The 15,301-nt window shown below is 35.9% G+C and overlaps 1 protein-coding gene across 1 annotated transcript in view; it reads right to left on the bottom strand.

Annotated features, from left to right (window-relative positions):
• Positions 1-603: 603 nt before the first annotated feature.
• The window catches only part of LOC136853580 (fibrillin-2-like), a 29,475-nt gene continuing 14,777 nt past the window's right edge, over positions 604-15,301 (bottom strand). The window contains exons 20-44 of the mRNA XM_067129319.1: positions 15,298-15,301; positions 14,730-14,852; positions 14,022-14,144; positions 13,174-13,296; positions 12,944-13,066; positions 12,385-12,507; positions 11,213-11,335; positions 10,965-11,087; positions 10,713-10,835; positions 9,868-9,990; positions 9,339-9,461; positions 9,122-9,244; positions 8,277-8,399; positions 7,654-7,776; positions 7,328-7,450; positions 7,018-7,140; positions 6,673-6,795; positions 6,326-6,448; positions 5,425-5,547; positions 4,730-4,852; positions 4,313-4,435; positions 3,253-3,375; positions 2,523-2,645; positions 1,070-1,159; positions 604-939 (exon numbers count right to left, since the gene is read on the bottom strand). The exon at positions 15,298-15,301 is cut by the window's right edge and continues 119 nt beyond it. Coding sequence (XP_066985420.1) covers positions 1,071-1,159; positions 2,523-2,645; positions 3,253-3,375; positions 4,313-4,435; positions 4,730-4,852; positions 5,425-5,547; positions 6,326-6,448; positions 6,673-6,795; positions 7,018-7,140; positions 7,328-7,450; positions 7,654-7,776; positions 8,277-8,399; positions 9,122-9,244; positions 9,339-9,461; positions 9,868-9,990; positions 10,713-10,835; positions 10,965-11,087; positions 11,213-11,335; positions 12,385-12,507; positions 12,944-13,066; positions 13,174-13,296; positions 14,022-14,144; positions 14,730-14,852; positions 15,298-15,301 — 2,799 coding nt within the window. The 3' untranslated portion in view covers positions 604-939; position 1,070. The remainder of the gene's footprint in view (positions 940-1,069; positions 1,160-2,522; positions 2,646-3,252; positions 3,376-4,312; positions 4,436-4,729; positions 4,853-5,424; positions 5,548-6,325; positions 6,449-6,672; positions 6,796-7,017; positions 7,141-7,327; positions 7,451-7,653; positions 7,777-8,276; positions 8,400-9,121; positions 9,245-9,338; positions 9,462-9,867; positions 9,991-10,712; positions 10,836-10,964; positions 11,088-11,212; positions 11,336-12,384; positions 12,508-12,943; positions 13,067-13,173; positions 13,297-14,021; positions 14,145-14,729; positions 14,853-15,297) is intronic.

Raw genomic sequence — 15,301 nt, 5'->3', positions numbered from 1 at the left:
TGCTGCTACTGATAGACCCTATCTTGATGGACTGATGAGTCTTACAGTACAGAGGGCAAGATGTATATTCACGTAGATCTCCTTGGGCTCCTGTTTACTGTATTGGGAAATGGCAATCTTGTTCCTTCCCCAGCAGGGGATGAGTCAAACCTTTTTTTTTCCTATTATGAATTAACATTAAGAAAAGGTGATGAATAGGAACTATCAAAGGAAATTATAATAAAGTACCAAAGAACAGATGCAAGAAGTTCAACTTACTTTAATATAAATCTTATAATCAACATGATTGAAAGCACAACCCAAGGAAAGTGAAGACAGGATTCTGGAGCAAATCCTGCCCTAACTCATTTGAAAGTGCTTTTGGGCTTGAAAACTGGCCAAGATACTTTGCCTAAGATAGACAGGAGACTAATGTAAACAAAAATTATATCACCAGATGGATAAAATAATTTCAAAGCTGCTAATGTTTTACAAGCCCTTATCAGGACGTGATTTAAGTGTACTAAAGCCATAATACAGGATAGTAAAAACATTAATTACAGCTGAAGGAGTATTAACACAGAAAAAGAATTATCATATACCTTTGGATAATTAATCCATATGAATAAATCTAGATTTAATTATTGTACAGTACATTACGTCCACATTACGAAAAACTTCTGACTAGACAAAACGGACTGCTTTCAAAGTTCTGTTCATCTTATCCTCAACTTATTAACAACAAAATATACATGTATAAAATTTATAAAAATATATGCACCTACATTCATAATGAAATATAAGATAGACAACACTATTCTCATAAAATTGAAATTCAGTTCTTTAGTTTATACAAAGAGCACCGCAACAAAATATTTTCAGAATAGTACGAGTTTAACAATCTATCATTCTCGGAGAAATCATCAAAGCTTGCCATATACATCAGCATGAAATCCTGAGCTGGAAAATAAAAAGCTCCTTTAAAATGTGCCGCATCCCAAATCTAAATGTAAGTTACCAAAATGAAAAAGAAAACCAAACTGATAAAATGTCAAGTTTCAAAATGAACATTGATTGTGGAGCAACCTACCTCATACGATTTCGCAGTAAAAGCTTCCTACTGTATTAACGCAAGCATTATTACCACAGTTGTCCAAACCTTCGTAACACTCGTTGATATCTGAAACCAATAACAGCAGGTTAGATAGTACTAAGCTTAATATGGCAGAACATAATAGCACACCAATAAATTATTAATTAATATGGTTGACAGCAATAATAAGATTAAAAGCTTATATTCTGTAAACAAAATATATTCAAATAAGATTTTTCTTTGCATTTCCTATTACAAGGTTACTGTACCACAACTTCATATATGTAGAGCAATTAGCATGGGGATATTTTTTAACTGCAAGAGTCAAGCTGAAATGGTTGCAAAATAAGCTTCTTGGGGTATAAAACTGATGCCGAATCCTTTGTTCCCCATATCCATATAACCTAATACAGTAGAACCCCGGTCTTCGACTGTACTAGAACTCGAAATAATCGGATTTCAACACAAAATGTTGAGTAAATTTTGTGTCGGAGTTCAAACAACAAACCAGAATCCAACCCGATGAATCATATGATGTTTGTAGAAAAAAGAGTTTCGGGCGGCTGCCGCTAGTTGGCGTTGTTGGTGGCGTTCTTCCCATGCTTATTTAAAAGCATTTAAAGCCCACACATGCTGCTGCTGCTGCTGTTGAAAAACAAGCCATATTATCACATGAAATTAATAATACAGTATTTATAAACCAAATTACTGTATGTCTGTTATCATAAAATTAGGAAAAATTTCCGAAATTACGTCGGAACTCGGCAGCCTGTGGCAGATATAAACATACCAGAGCGCTGCCCTGATGGTGTATCGCGGTACTACTTACATAAACATTCGAATGTTTATGTAATTAGTACCACGATACACCACCAGGGCGGCGCTCTGGTTTGTTTATATCTGCCACAGGCTGCCGAGTTCCGACGTAATTTCGGGAATTTTTCTTAATTTTATGATAACAGACATACAGTAATTCGGTTTATAAATACTGTATTATTAATTTCATGTGATATGGCTTGTTTTTCATTATCATTATTATTAACAACAGTTTTCATGTGTACCTGTTACAGTACATTCTAGTAGTGCCTATAAGGCTACTTAGTCTAGCCTATGGTAATACGGCCGCATTGGTCATAGGCCAACTTTTTTGATACAGTATGCATTTAAAAATGTAAAAAGTGCTTCTGATACGGTAAGTTATTAAACTCTGAACCTATTTAATTGTAATTTGTGTAAAGTTTTGTATAAAAAGGCAAGGTTGGGTTAATGACTGGTGGTCAGGAATGGATTAATCCATTTTCAGTTATTTCTTATGGGAGAAATTAACTCAGAATTCGACAAAATCGAATCTAGACACTTCTTCTGGAACGAATTAGCGTCGAGAACCAAGGTTCTACTGTATGTAATTCCTCCTCAATTAGACGAGTTTTTAACAACACATCCATCTTACCAAAACAATTTCGTCCATCGCCAGTATATCCTGTCTTGCAAGTGCACAAATAGCTTCCTGCAGTGTTTGTGCAAACTGCATTACTACTGCAAGTTGCTGTTCCCTCTAAGCATTCATCTATATCTGCACAAGAAATGACAATATGCATATTTAGTAAAACAAAAAATATTTCAGCTTTCAACTGAAAGTCTTCTCTAACCAAGAAGACTTTTGTTGGAGGATTATTTCATCAACAATTGACATAAATTTGTAGTTTAGGTGTACTTCTCAAAACCCCAACAAACTTCTATATCATTTTTCAACTAATTCAACTAAAACTTTGCACAAAAGAGCCTAGTCCTGTCTGACTCAAGCGTATAATAAATTTTTTTTTAATGAAAGAATGAAATTTCAAATTTTTTTTTCACTGACAAAAAAATCTAAATTTGTATCACCAAAATAGAAATCTAATTTTGTATATTCTACAAATAAGATATTCACAAGATTTTTGCAATACACTTAAAAGTTATTACAAGGTAATTGTACCTCAGCTTACTTCAAGTACAGTATAGCAATTTGTATTAGAAAAGGATTTTTTTTTAATAAGAGGGCCAAAAATGAGACTGTTGCAGGAAAAATCTTCCAGGAGTAAACTGATATAGATCATGTCCAACACTTCTAAAATTTAGTATGGCAGAGAGATTCTCCTTCTTGACCTAAAAAGCTATTTAATAACATATTTCAGTCTTACCAAAACAGTTTTTTCCATCGCCAGTATATCCTGCCTTGCAAGTGCACAAATAGCTCCCTACGGTGTTTGTGCAAACTGCATTAAGACTACAAGTTGCAGTTCCTTCTAAGCATTCATCTATCTCTACAACAAAACAGAAAATGCATATTTAGTAAGGAAAAAAAATCAACATTCACCTGGGTGTCTTCCCATAGGGAGAAGACTGTGTAACAAACTTTTTTTTTTTACTAAGCCATCATTAATTGTCCTTGTTCCTCTCATAAACATAAAGTTTCCAATACAGTACATAAAAAGGATTTTGACAAAGGAAAAATCTATTTCTGGGGAGGGGCCCGTGTCACCCGGTGAAATAATCCATTCAGCACTTATTTCTAGGTAATTCCGATGCTAGATACCAGAGAAAAGCTAAATGTAAAGCTGGGGTTACTACCCCCAGAGCGAGCTCCAAGAAATGGAGTCGTATATGGTAAAGGGTGAGATTGTCACAATCACGGGACCCTGCCCTATAAAGATTCCCAATGTCAAAAGTCCCAACGAGAGAGGTGCCGATACAAGCCCATGCACCACTCATGGACTGTACACAAGGCAACACTAATCGCATTCCATGTTAGCACCCACCCCACTAGAATGATGTTTACCATGGGAGGGAGAGAATGAAAAACAGTGGAGGGGTCATGGGTGACACGGGCCCTCCCCAGAAATAGATTTTTCCTTTGTCAAAATCCTTTTTCTGGATCGGGGTCCCGTGTCAGCCGGTGAAATAATAACAGAGAAATAAATATCATTCTTATGCTATTAAAGACTTTAAATAGAGATGTTGAAAACTAGGGGAGAATTCCACCCTGAACATTAGAAAGAGAATTCCACCCTGAACATTAGTAAGGTCCTCTAAATTCATGTAATGAAAATAATGTAAGTGGCCACTGTCTAAGATCATGAGCTTTAGAATTGAACCTGAATAGGCTTGTATTAAGAAAATACTTTCTGCCTAATAGCAGACACAATGACAGTACCTTCTTCCTCGATTAAATGGCAATTAAATAAAACCCTTTAATCTTACCAAAGCAATTTTTTCCATCACCAGTATACCCTGTCTTGCAAGTACACAAGTAGCTCCCTGGTGTGTTTGTACAAACAGCATTAGGACTACAAGTAGCTGTTCCTTCTAGGCATTCATCAATCTCTGCACAAGGAGGGACAAATACATATTTCATTAAATCAACCATGAGCGTAGACTTTACAGACAAATTAAATATAATTTTTGCTTAGCATAAATGATTGAATTTCAGATTTTTTCAAAGTTAAAATAAGATTTAAAATGGTTTTTTTGCAAACAAAAAATTTTAAATAAGATTTTTTTGCTAAACAGTTAAAAGTTATCACAAAGGTCCTTGTACCACAATTTCATTCATGTACAACAACTGGTAAAGGAGGGGGAATCTCGACTTTTCATTGGCATAAAAAACATCAGTCTTACCAAAACAATTTTTCCCATCGCCAGTATATCCAGTCTTGCAGGTACACAAATAACTCCCTACAGTGTTTGTGCAATCTGCATTTGGACTACAAGTTGCTGTTCCTTCCAAGCATTCGTCTATCTCTGTAAAATAAAAAAAAAAATGTATACAGTGGACCCCTGCCTATTTGCAGTCAAGGACTCGCGGCTTCACCTATCAGATTTTTCTGTGGAACATATACTGTATACACATTATTCGCGGAAAATCCACCTATTCGCAGTATTTTTCATTAGAGAAATATTCACTAATTACTTATTTTCATATAATTTTTGTGACCAAGTGCATTTTTTTTTTTTTTATAAAACTTAAAATACTCAGGTATAAGCATTTTTAGAGGTGATTTTTTGGTTTGAACTATCAAAATAGGCAGTTATAAGCAATTCCAGGGGGGCGTCAAGTATTTGCGGATTATAGCTATTCGCAGAGGGTTGTGGTACACATCCCCGCAAAGACCCGGGGTTGACTATTTGGTTCTACCGACATTCATTTATATGTTTTCCCTTAAGTGAGGAAGACTTTGTAATATAAGTTTTTTTATAGTAAGCTGCCATTAATTGTACTTTACTCTTCATATAAATATAGCCAAATTTCCAATACTGTACAGTATATAAACACTGTATTCTTCTTCCTAAACTAGAGTGGTTATTAATCTTACCAAAACAATTTATTCCATCACCAGTATATCCTGCCCTGCAAATACACAAGTAGCTCCCTACTGTGTTTGTGCAATCTGCATTAGGGCTACAAGTTGCTGTTCCTTCTAAGCACTCGTCTATCTCTGTACAAGAAAGGACAAAATACATACTTAATTAAACCAATAATCATAAGTTTGTCTTCCCTTAATAAGAAGACTCTTTGAAATATAAGTTGTTTATACATGGGCATCAAGAATCATATATGGCCAAGTTTCCAATGTATGAATACTGTATATTCTCCTTCCTAAATGGAATGGAATACAGGCAGTCCCCGGTTAACGGTGGGCTCAGTTGATGGCAATCCAGCTTTACAGCACTTGTCTAGCGACGAAAATCGCCGATTTCCGCTTATCGGCGCCGATAATTGGGTACTGGCGCCGATACATACCTAACAGGGGCGCTTTTCGGCGCTAGTAAGGCTCAAAAATCGCCGATAAAGCGCCAGAAATCACTGATTTTCGGTTATCATCACACCCCCAAAATGGAACCCCTGCCGATCAAGGACTGCCTGTACTGTACAAAATTCAGGTCAATGGCCAAGCACTGGGACCTATGAGGTCATTCAGCAATAAATGGGAAATTTAATGTAAATAGGTTTTCAATGTGTAACAGCAGGAAAACCTCACAGTTGCACTATGAAGCAACTGTTAGGAGTGGGTTGAGGAAAGTACGATGGAAGACAGCATATGAACATTGGTACAGTAAAAGGAATGAAAGGGGTTGTAGCTAGGGGCCAAAGGGATGCCGTAAAGAACCCAAGTAATGCCTACAGTGCAACATGTGAGGTGCACTGATGGCCCTACTTCACCACTGGGTTCTCCTTAAACTAGATGGCCCTTTAATAACATACATCAATCTTACCAAAACAATTTTGTCCATCGCCAGTATATCCCGTCTTGCAGGTACAAAAATAGCTTCCGGCGGTGTTTGTGCAAACTGCATTTGGGCTACAAGTTGCTGTTCCTTCTAAGCACTCATCTATCCCTATACAAGAAAAGACAAAATTCATATTTAGTTAAAACTAAAATTCATCTATGTCTCTCCCCTTAGTGAGAAGACTGTAATATTACAAGTTTTTTACACTACGCCACCACTAATCGTCATTTACTTCTCACATAAATACAGTATAGCCAAGTTTCCAATATATAAATATAGTATATTCTCCTTCCTAAATTAGATAGCCCTTCAATGACATGTATCAATTTTACCATAACAATTTTCTCCGTCGCCAGTATATCCAGTCTTGCAGGTACACAAATAGCTCCCTATGGTGTTTGTGCAATCTGCATTAGGACTGCAAGTTGCTGTTCCTTCTAAGCATTCATTTATCTCTGTAAGAAATGACAATATGCACATTCAGTAAATAATAAACGAACATGCACGAAGAGCCTATTTTGTTTGTTTATGACATGAGACTAATAAAACCAGGGAACATTCAGAGCATAAATACAGGCATATACATGATTAATGAAAGTTAACTAAAGTTTTGTTTAATAACAGCAAAAGAAATGTACAAATCCACATAAAACAATCATAATTTATACCAATCTTACCAAAACAGTTCACTCCGTCGCCAGTATACCCTGGCTTGCAAATGCAGTAATAGCTTCCCTCTACATTATTGCAATTTGCATTAGCACTACAAGCTGTCGTTAGTTCTAAGCATTCGTTCACATCTGCGTAGAAGAAATATAAAATAATATGCACAGTTATTAAAATCAAGTTTCACATTACTATCATTAAGACAATAAACTTGACTGACTTTTCTTTACATAATGTCCTGACCAAATGAAGCTTAGTAGCACTCATGACAATTTGTATATCAGAAGAATCCTTAGACACATATCAGTATTAATTTCTTACCAAAACAATTTATTCCATCTCCAGTAAATCCTGGCAAACAAGTACACACATAGCTCCCTTCTGTGTTGCTGCATTCAGCATTGACATGGCAAACTGCAGTTCCTTCCAAACACTCGTCAATATCTTTCGAGCAAAATTAAAAAGTGTTCTAATAAACAAAAGGGGAAATTTGGAAGTTTTACACAAAAAAAGGGAAATTTTGAAGTTTTGTACAAAAAAGGGGAAATTTTTAGGTTTTGTACAAAAAAGGGGGAAATTTGGAAGTTTTGTACAAAACTGAAGTATTTTGAAAGCAATGATTTTCACGGAACTATGGTATCACTTACCAAAACAAGCTATTCCATCTCCAGTAAAACCAGCTTTGCATAAGCACGCAAAGCTTCCATCACTGTTAACACAGACAGCATTGGAATGGCAGGCCACATTACCCTCTAAGCATTCATTAACATCTACGTAGAGTAATTGCAGCCACAAAAAGAAACAAAATCAAATATAAAAAATTTTAATATTGTTCTTACTCAAAATGTTCAGCGGATAAAAAAAGTACCGTGGCATGTGTGTACTGTGCATGTGCAGTCATATCCTGTGGATCTCACTTTCAACATCAGACTTACTCTCTCCTTGCGCTTGTGAGCAATTCATTTGCCTGTCTCTTGTGGGGTGTTTAAGGAACCATTGTTCAATTAAAACTCATTACTTGTACAAATTTTCCCTTATTCTTGCTTCACACTTCTGATGACAAGGGCTGACAAAACAAAGAATGAACCAGGCTGACAGGCAAGCAATGATAAGATTTGACAGGATGTGCAGTACACATCTACTACAGTACTGCTAGTTCCTACAAAAATATTTTTTGTCATCAAACACACTGACAAATGAAACAGGCACAAAGTAACAGGTTTCTATTCAAAAACTGTGTTAAGAACAGAGAGTAACAAAATTTTCTTACCATAACAATTGATTCCATCTCCAGTATAGCCCAACTTACAGGAACATACGTAACTTCCTTCAGTGTTTACGCAGTCTGCATTTGTATGGCATTGGTCTGTACCTTCCAGGCACTCATTTATGTCTGGGGAGAAATGTTATACAATTTGACTAATACACCATGAGATATTTACATTCTACAAGAGTCAGCAAGCTAATAAGTAGCTTAGTGAACTTCTGCAGTAAAGTGACCTCTGCACAAAAGACTCTTGAGGAACATTTTGCAATGAAAGTTTACAATGAAGACTGGTATCTGTTCTGTATGTTTCACTAAATATTCTTTGGTGCACACAAATACCCTTATAACAACAAGCACATATGTAAGCATGCTACATCAAATGATTTAACTGTGGATCTTAGCCCCACCACTTTAAGCTTAAACAGAAAATCTTTGGTTCCTCAATTTGAATATTTAACTGTACATTAATGCTGTTATTACATTATTACCTTACAATTAATTTGTTTCTGTAATTGGCATTGCAATGACTATGGTCATCAAGACAGGAAATAATTTTGCTGTAAATAGGGTGGATAAAAGGTCTTTGATTCACTGGATCATATATGGGTGACATACAGTACAGATCTCTAAAACAGACTATAGCATTCAAGAAGTCTTCTTAACAGCTGCAAGCAGCAATACTGTTATAAAGAACCGAAATCCCACTTAGGCAACATGAGGTTTTAACACAGGATTTTAATTTTGTTATTGTATACTTAAATAAACATGAGGTATATAATATCTTTCAACCAAAGCCCTAGTCATAACCAACATAAGAAAAATATGACTTCCTTTGTGAAAAACCTCACCAAAGCACTGAGTTCCATCCCCAGTAAATCCTGGCCGACACGAACAGTGATAGCTTCCCTGTGTGTTCGCGCAGTTGGCAAATGTATTACAAGCTGCTGTTCCCTCTAAACACTCATTGATATCTGAGGGAGAGTTGGAAAACCATTCACAAATGCAGTAGGAGCAAATTAAGTCTAGTCTCTGTTTCATCTCATTAACCAATGAGAAGAACCTTACCGAAGCATTGGAATCCATCTCCTGTATATCCCTGCTGGCAAGTACATCTATAGCTTCCTTCGGTGTTAGTGCAAATGGCATTCGCATTACACAAGTCTGTTCCTTCCAAGCACTCATTTACATCTGAAATTGTAAACAGGATATGTAAATTGTATATTACTGTCAAAATTATTTCTCTGATGCCTAGTAGTTTCATAGTAAACATACACAAGGAAAAATTAACATTGTAAGTCCGCTGTAGGAATGGAATACAGAATTTAGGCCAAAGGGAAATTGAAAGTAAAAAGGTTGTAAAGGGGTAAAAGGAGGAAAACGTTGCAGTTGCAATAAGAAAAAATTGTTAGGAGAGGGTCTAAAGTAAGATGAAAGAAATACGTGAATAGACGTACAGTAAAAGGAATGAAAGGGTTTGCACCTAGGGACTGAAAGGATGCTGCAAAGATCCTTCAATATTGCCAACAGTACACCACATGATGTGCACTGATAGCACTACCCCCTATGGGGAAGTTCACTGTAAGGAATAACTCACCACTACAAAATTTGCCATCTCCGGTGAATCCAGGCTTACACGTGCAAAAGAAGCTTCCTTGAGAATTTACACAATTTGCATTTACATCACAATTATGGGTCCCTTCCAAGCATTCTGACACATCTGAAGAAGAACCAAAAAGTTTTAAAAAATTATCAAGAACCAAAAAGTTTTATAACAATCATTCCCCCTCTTAGGTCCAAACAGTACTGTAATATTGACACAATTGTTTCAATGTCAGTCGTAGCTACGATATCATTCCAATTTACCATATAAGGCAGGAAAAAATCAATGACAACTGAAAATATTCATGCCAATTAAACCAAAACTAAAAATACCAGGGATTTTTCAGGCTTGAACCCAGAAACAAGGCTTGAACCCAGAAACATACTCCACTGGTCTTAGTAACTAAATGGGAAAAATATTGCCCTTGCCATTTAGATAAAACACACATGGACATTAAACAATAAAATCTAAGCCTGTGATGCCATATACCACAACAAGAAAATAAAAATTTAACAAAACACAAAGAATTTAACAAACAAAATATAAAGAATACTACACAAAATACTCTACCACTATAGTGGTGATCAAGGTTAAGTATTCTTTACAGTTTTCTAAACTATGTTTACCTAAAATTCACAGGTAATTTCATATTCTGTACAGTACTGTATAGTTAAAACAAGGCAGACTTTTCTTATGGTAAACTTAAATATTTAACATAATGAGGCCTCCAGTGTTCAATTATTAACTAGTAATAATGTTAAACTTAAAACCAATAAAAGAGAAATAGCTTTCAACAAAATTTTCTGTTACAGTGTTAAAATAGTTCTGAAATGTCTCACCAAAGCATTGTTTTCCATCCCCAGTGAATCCCTCTTGACACAAACAGATATAGCTGCCCTCAGTGTTTTCGCAGTCGGCAAAATTATGGCAAATGTATGTTCCCTCAAAGCATTCGTCGATATCTGAGAAAAGTAAGATCATTAATAACAAATACAGAATACCATTATGGTAAGATTTAAAGCAATAGGAACAACATCAGTCATGGGACTTTATTTCACTTTTAAGACTTAAGTCATTAGGATAAACTTTACCATAGCACTGGAAACCATCACCGGTATATCCTTGCTGGCAGGTGCATCTATAGCTTCCTTCAGTGTTAATGCAAATGGCATTTACATTACACGTGTCTGTCCCTTCCAAACACTCATTTATATCTGAAATTATATGTATTTCACATTAAGAAAACCAGACATTACTGCTGACTTTGTTACTAGAATGTGAAGCAGTTCCCATGTAATTAAGAACAAACATTTCTAGTCCAGTAGAAAGAAAAACTCACCACTGCACAAGATACCATCTCCAGTGAAACCAGGTTTACAAGTGCAAACAAAGCTTCCTTGAGTATTGATACAATTTGCATTCGTATGACAACCATGAGTTCCTTCTAAGCACTCCGATACATCTGAGGAAAAAATGTTGAAATACAAATTCTCAAACTTCAAAAAATATTCTATCAAAAGAAATAATGTTCTACTCACCCACCTTTAAACAAACTCAGGGCCTGTGGCTTACTTTAAGAGGTTGTTCCTGTACTATGTTCAACGTCAACAGCTATTAAAGTAACCACTTCAAAGTATTGCTTAAATTTCTGAAAACCTACAGCTGACTGGATATTATGCCATTTAAAAAATGGGTATCTTTTTATAAAAAATACCTTAGCATGATTATGATTATTCCACAAGACCCAGATTCTGTAATAAAACTAAAAATGTTATGGAAGTTTTACACATTACTGATCACCGAGGTCCTTGGAACCTTTGCATCCTCCATACATGTACTCGATTACAGTACTTTCTTGAGTTTACTCCTCACTAAAACCACACAAATATTTGTTAGAAATCACTTCTCTTCCATAACTCAAAGGCAGGCGAGGTTTTATGTCTGCCAACATCTCACTATCATCTATCTTCATGTGACATGAATGCTTATGATTGTTTCTGGATTTCTTCTCAAACCAAGTCATGAAATGAGATACAGTAATGTGAGTTTGTCCGGATGGCAAGCCTCCATGGGCAAGTGTAGTACTGTGTATAGGAACTGGAATATAAAATTCAGGCCAAAGGCCAAGTGCTGGGACCTATGAGGTAATTCAGTGCTGAAAGGGAAACAGCGTAAAGAAGGTTTTAAAGGTGTAACAGGAGGAAAACAGTGCAGTTGCACTATGAAACAATTGTTACGAGAGGGTGGGATGTAAGGTGGAAGAGAATATGAATGGAGATACATTAAAAGGGATGTAAGGAGTTGCTACTAGGGGCTGAAGGGATGCTGCAAAGAACCTAAAGTAATGCCTATTGGATAGTGCTGTTTATCGCTTGTCCAGAAAAACATCAAAATTCAAGATCTGGAATCCAGTTTCTGCCGAATATGTATTATCACCATCATAAGCCAAAAATATCTTAAAACAGACCATCATAAACTGGGGGAGCACCTGTAAATAATAATCTACCTTACCGCTGCACAGTTTTCCATCTCCAGTATATCCTGCTCTACAAGTGCATCGATAGCTTCCATCAGTGTTAATGCACACAGCATTTGGATGACAGTTGTGTGTTCCTTCTAAGCATTCGTCAATGTCTGTAATGTAGAAGCAAGAATTTGAAAAATGGCTGGAAATTTAAATGACTGTTCATGTTTTATACACAAATTGTACAGGTTTGAACTGTTTACGACAAGAAGAGAAAAGTTTCAAGTTACCAACTGCCTTACAGACTACTTGAAAATAGGCAGTCATGTTACTGAGGGTTTTATCACATAAGGTCTGCATCTTAATTTTTATGTTCTATATACCAATCCTCTCCATTTGTCTAGGCTTGAGACCAGTTGAGTCATTACTCAGTTTTACAACCCAACAGACTTGATGACAGCATTTTATATGTAAAAACATGACTAGCATTAATGTTACCAGCAACTAAAATTAGCTGCACTTCTTACCAAAATTATATGACAACCCAGACAATGATAAAACTTGGCCAATGGTAAATTGTTGAGCAAGGTTAAAAGGTTGACTTACCAAAGCACAGTCTTCCATCTCCAGTGTAGCCTGCCTTGCAAATACACACATACCTCCCTTCTCTGTTAACGCAGTCTGCTTTCTCATGACATGAGGCAGTTCCCTCCAAGCACTCATTTATATCTGAAGCAGAAGAAAACAGATACTGACTCATTCATCACCCAAAAGATCTACAAAAAATTATTTAAAGAGATATGTCAGTAAAGCTCAAAAAATAAAAATCTACTTGCCATAACACTGCCTCCCATCTCCAGTATACCCAGCTTTACACAAACATTTATATGATCCTTCAGTGTTGATACAATCGGCATTAACAGAGCACAAGTCTGTTCCTTCCAGACACTCATTGATATCTGGAAATACATTTGAGTCTTACGTCAGTAATATACTAATGGTCATTCTAGTCCATAGTCTGTCAAGTATCTGAGAATGAAAAGCAAAAATCTGATAGATAATTACCTTGGGATATTTTATTTTTACACAGTACCAGCTTTATTACTATGCCCTCTGTTGCAATTCTATTCTACATAAGATGTAAGGTTGGCTTAACTGCTGTTGCAATACAAGTTCAAAAATACTAAGAATATAAAATAAATGTAACAATACTTGGGTATGGTAATGGAGCTCTTTACCTTTCACACTATTTTCAAACCAAATCATAAGAAACCATAGTCTTGTCACATTAGCCGCTCTGTGATGGTCACACAGTCTTACCTACACAAAGGGAATGACTTGCACCTTCCTGTATTTTGAGGCTCACTTTAGTTTTAATGATTAATTCTCGGATTGTGATTGCTCTATGCCCAAAAACAAGCACTGTTTAGGGATCAGCTAAACCTCAAAGTATAATGTACACATACCTCTGTATGAGTGCAGAGCAATGATTAGCTTATTTCAGAGATGGTTGTGTGTTTCCTGAGGAAACCCTTAACTCACATCCCTTGCTTTCTTTTTATGGCTTTTTCTTTGTTAATTGTCTAGAAAGCACACCAAACTACTTCCCTTAGAGGCTGACCTAATACCAAAAATATATACACACACAGTTCAGGGTCTAAGTAAACAAGTCCCAACTACTTACCAAAACACTGTCTTCCATCTCCAGTATATCCAGTCTTACATACACAGCTGAATTTTCCTGGAGTATTTATGCAATCAGCATTTTTGCTACACGTGTGAGTTTCCTCTAAACATTCATTTACATCTGGAAAAAATAAAAGCCATAAAATTACGCAATAACCATTCAAATTGGAACCTAGTGAAGGTACACTGTACATGAAGCCCTTATGCAAAATTAAGTGGCAGTAAATCAGGTATTATACAACTGAGAGAGAGAGAGAGAGAGAGAGAGAGAGAGAGAGAGAGAGAGAGAGAGAGAGAGAGAGAGAGAGAGAGAGAGAGAGACTTACTATATTGTTATAAACTTTATAATCCTTTCAAACATTTTTCTACTGTACCATAAACGTGGTAAGTTACAATTATCATAAACACTGAATCTGCATCAAGAAATAAGACACCTAGTTATAATCTCTTGTGTCATATAGTGCATTTAACCAGAATCATTCTTTAATAAAACAACTGGCCACATTTTCTTTGCAAAACAGCACTCAACATCTGTTAGTTAAGATCTCACTTTGTAACAAACATTTGCAAGAAGATATCTTGTTTTTGTTCCTAAAACAGTAAAGAACATAAGAAATATTGCTTAAAACCTCCAAATTCTCAAATTTATATACCAGTTAGACTTAACTGCCAGCATCCATCTAGTCAAATGTGATGCATATCATACCTGAGCAAAGCTTTCCATCTCCAGTATACCCTGTTTTGCATACACATGTGTAACTTCCTCCTATGTTTATGCAAACTCCATTCACATGACAGATGGCCGTTCCTTCTAAGCACTCGTCGACATCTGAAATTTCAGAATCTTCATCATATCAGGTTAATCCCTGGTTGGGGTTGCTGTTCTAAATGAGACTCCTCCAGCTGTTTCTATCTTAATGACTTATTTTATAACTGGTGTCGGCAAATTTTTAAAAAGATGCCTGTCCTGACTCCAACCCTCCTTATTTATCCAGGCATGAGAGAAAGAAAAAGTATAATCATTGCTAACAAGAAAAATGAAAACCACAAACAACTATTGTATCAATATGGCTAACTAACAAAATGCAAATCTACAAACAACTCTAGTAAATCAAAATACAAACTTCCAAGCTTTAAAATGTAACATTTAAGCTTCCAACTGAAAAGTTTACAGCAATACTGTTATAATATTATCAATCTGCCAAGCCACTAATATGAATTTCTCATGATTCTTTACCTTACAAGGGAAAGAAACAAAAAGATCAGGTAATTACCATC

Source organism: Macrobrachium rosenbergii, chromosome 27 (assembly GCF_040412425.1).
Source record: "Macrobrachium rosenbergii isolate ZJJX-2024 chromosome 27, ASM4041242v1, whole genome shotgun sequence".
In the NCBI taxonomy this organism is placed as follows: domain Eukaryota; kingdom Metazoa; phylum Arthropoda; class Malacostraca; order Decapoda; family Palaemonidae; genus Macrobrachium; species Macrobrachium rosenbergii.
The sequence above is the reverse complement of the archived record's forward strand: the minus strand, read 5'-3'. Positions and strand labels throughout refer to the sequence as shown.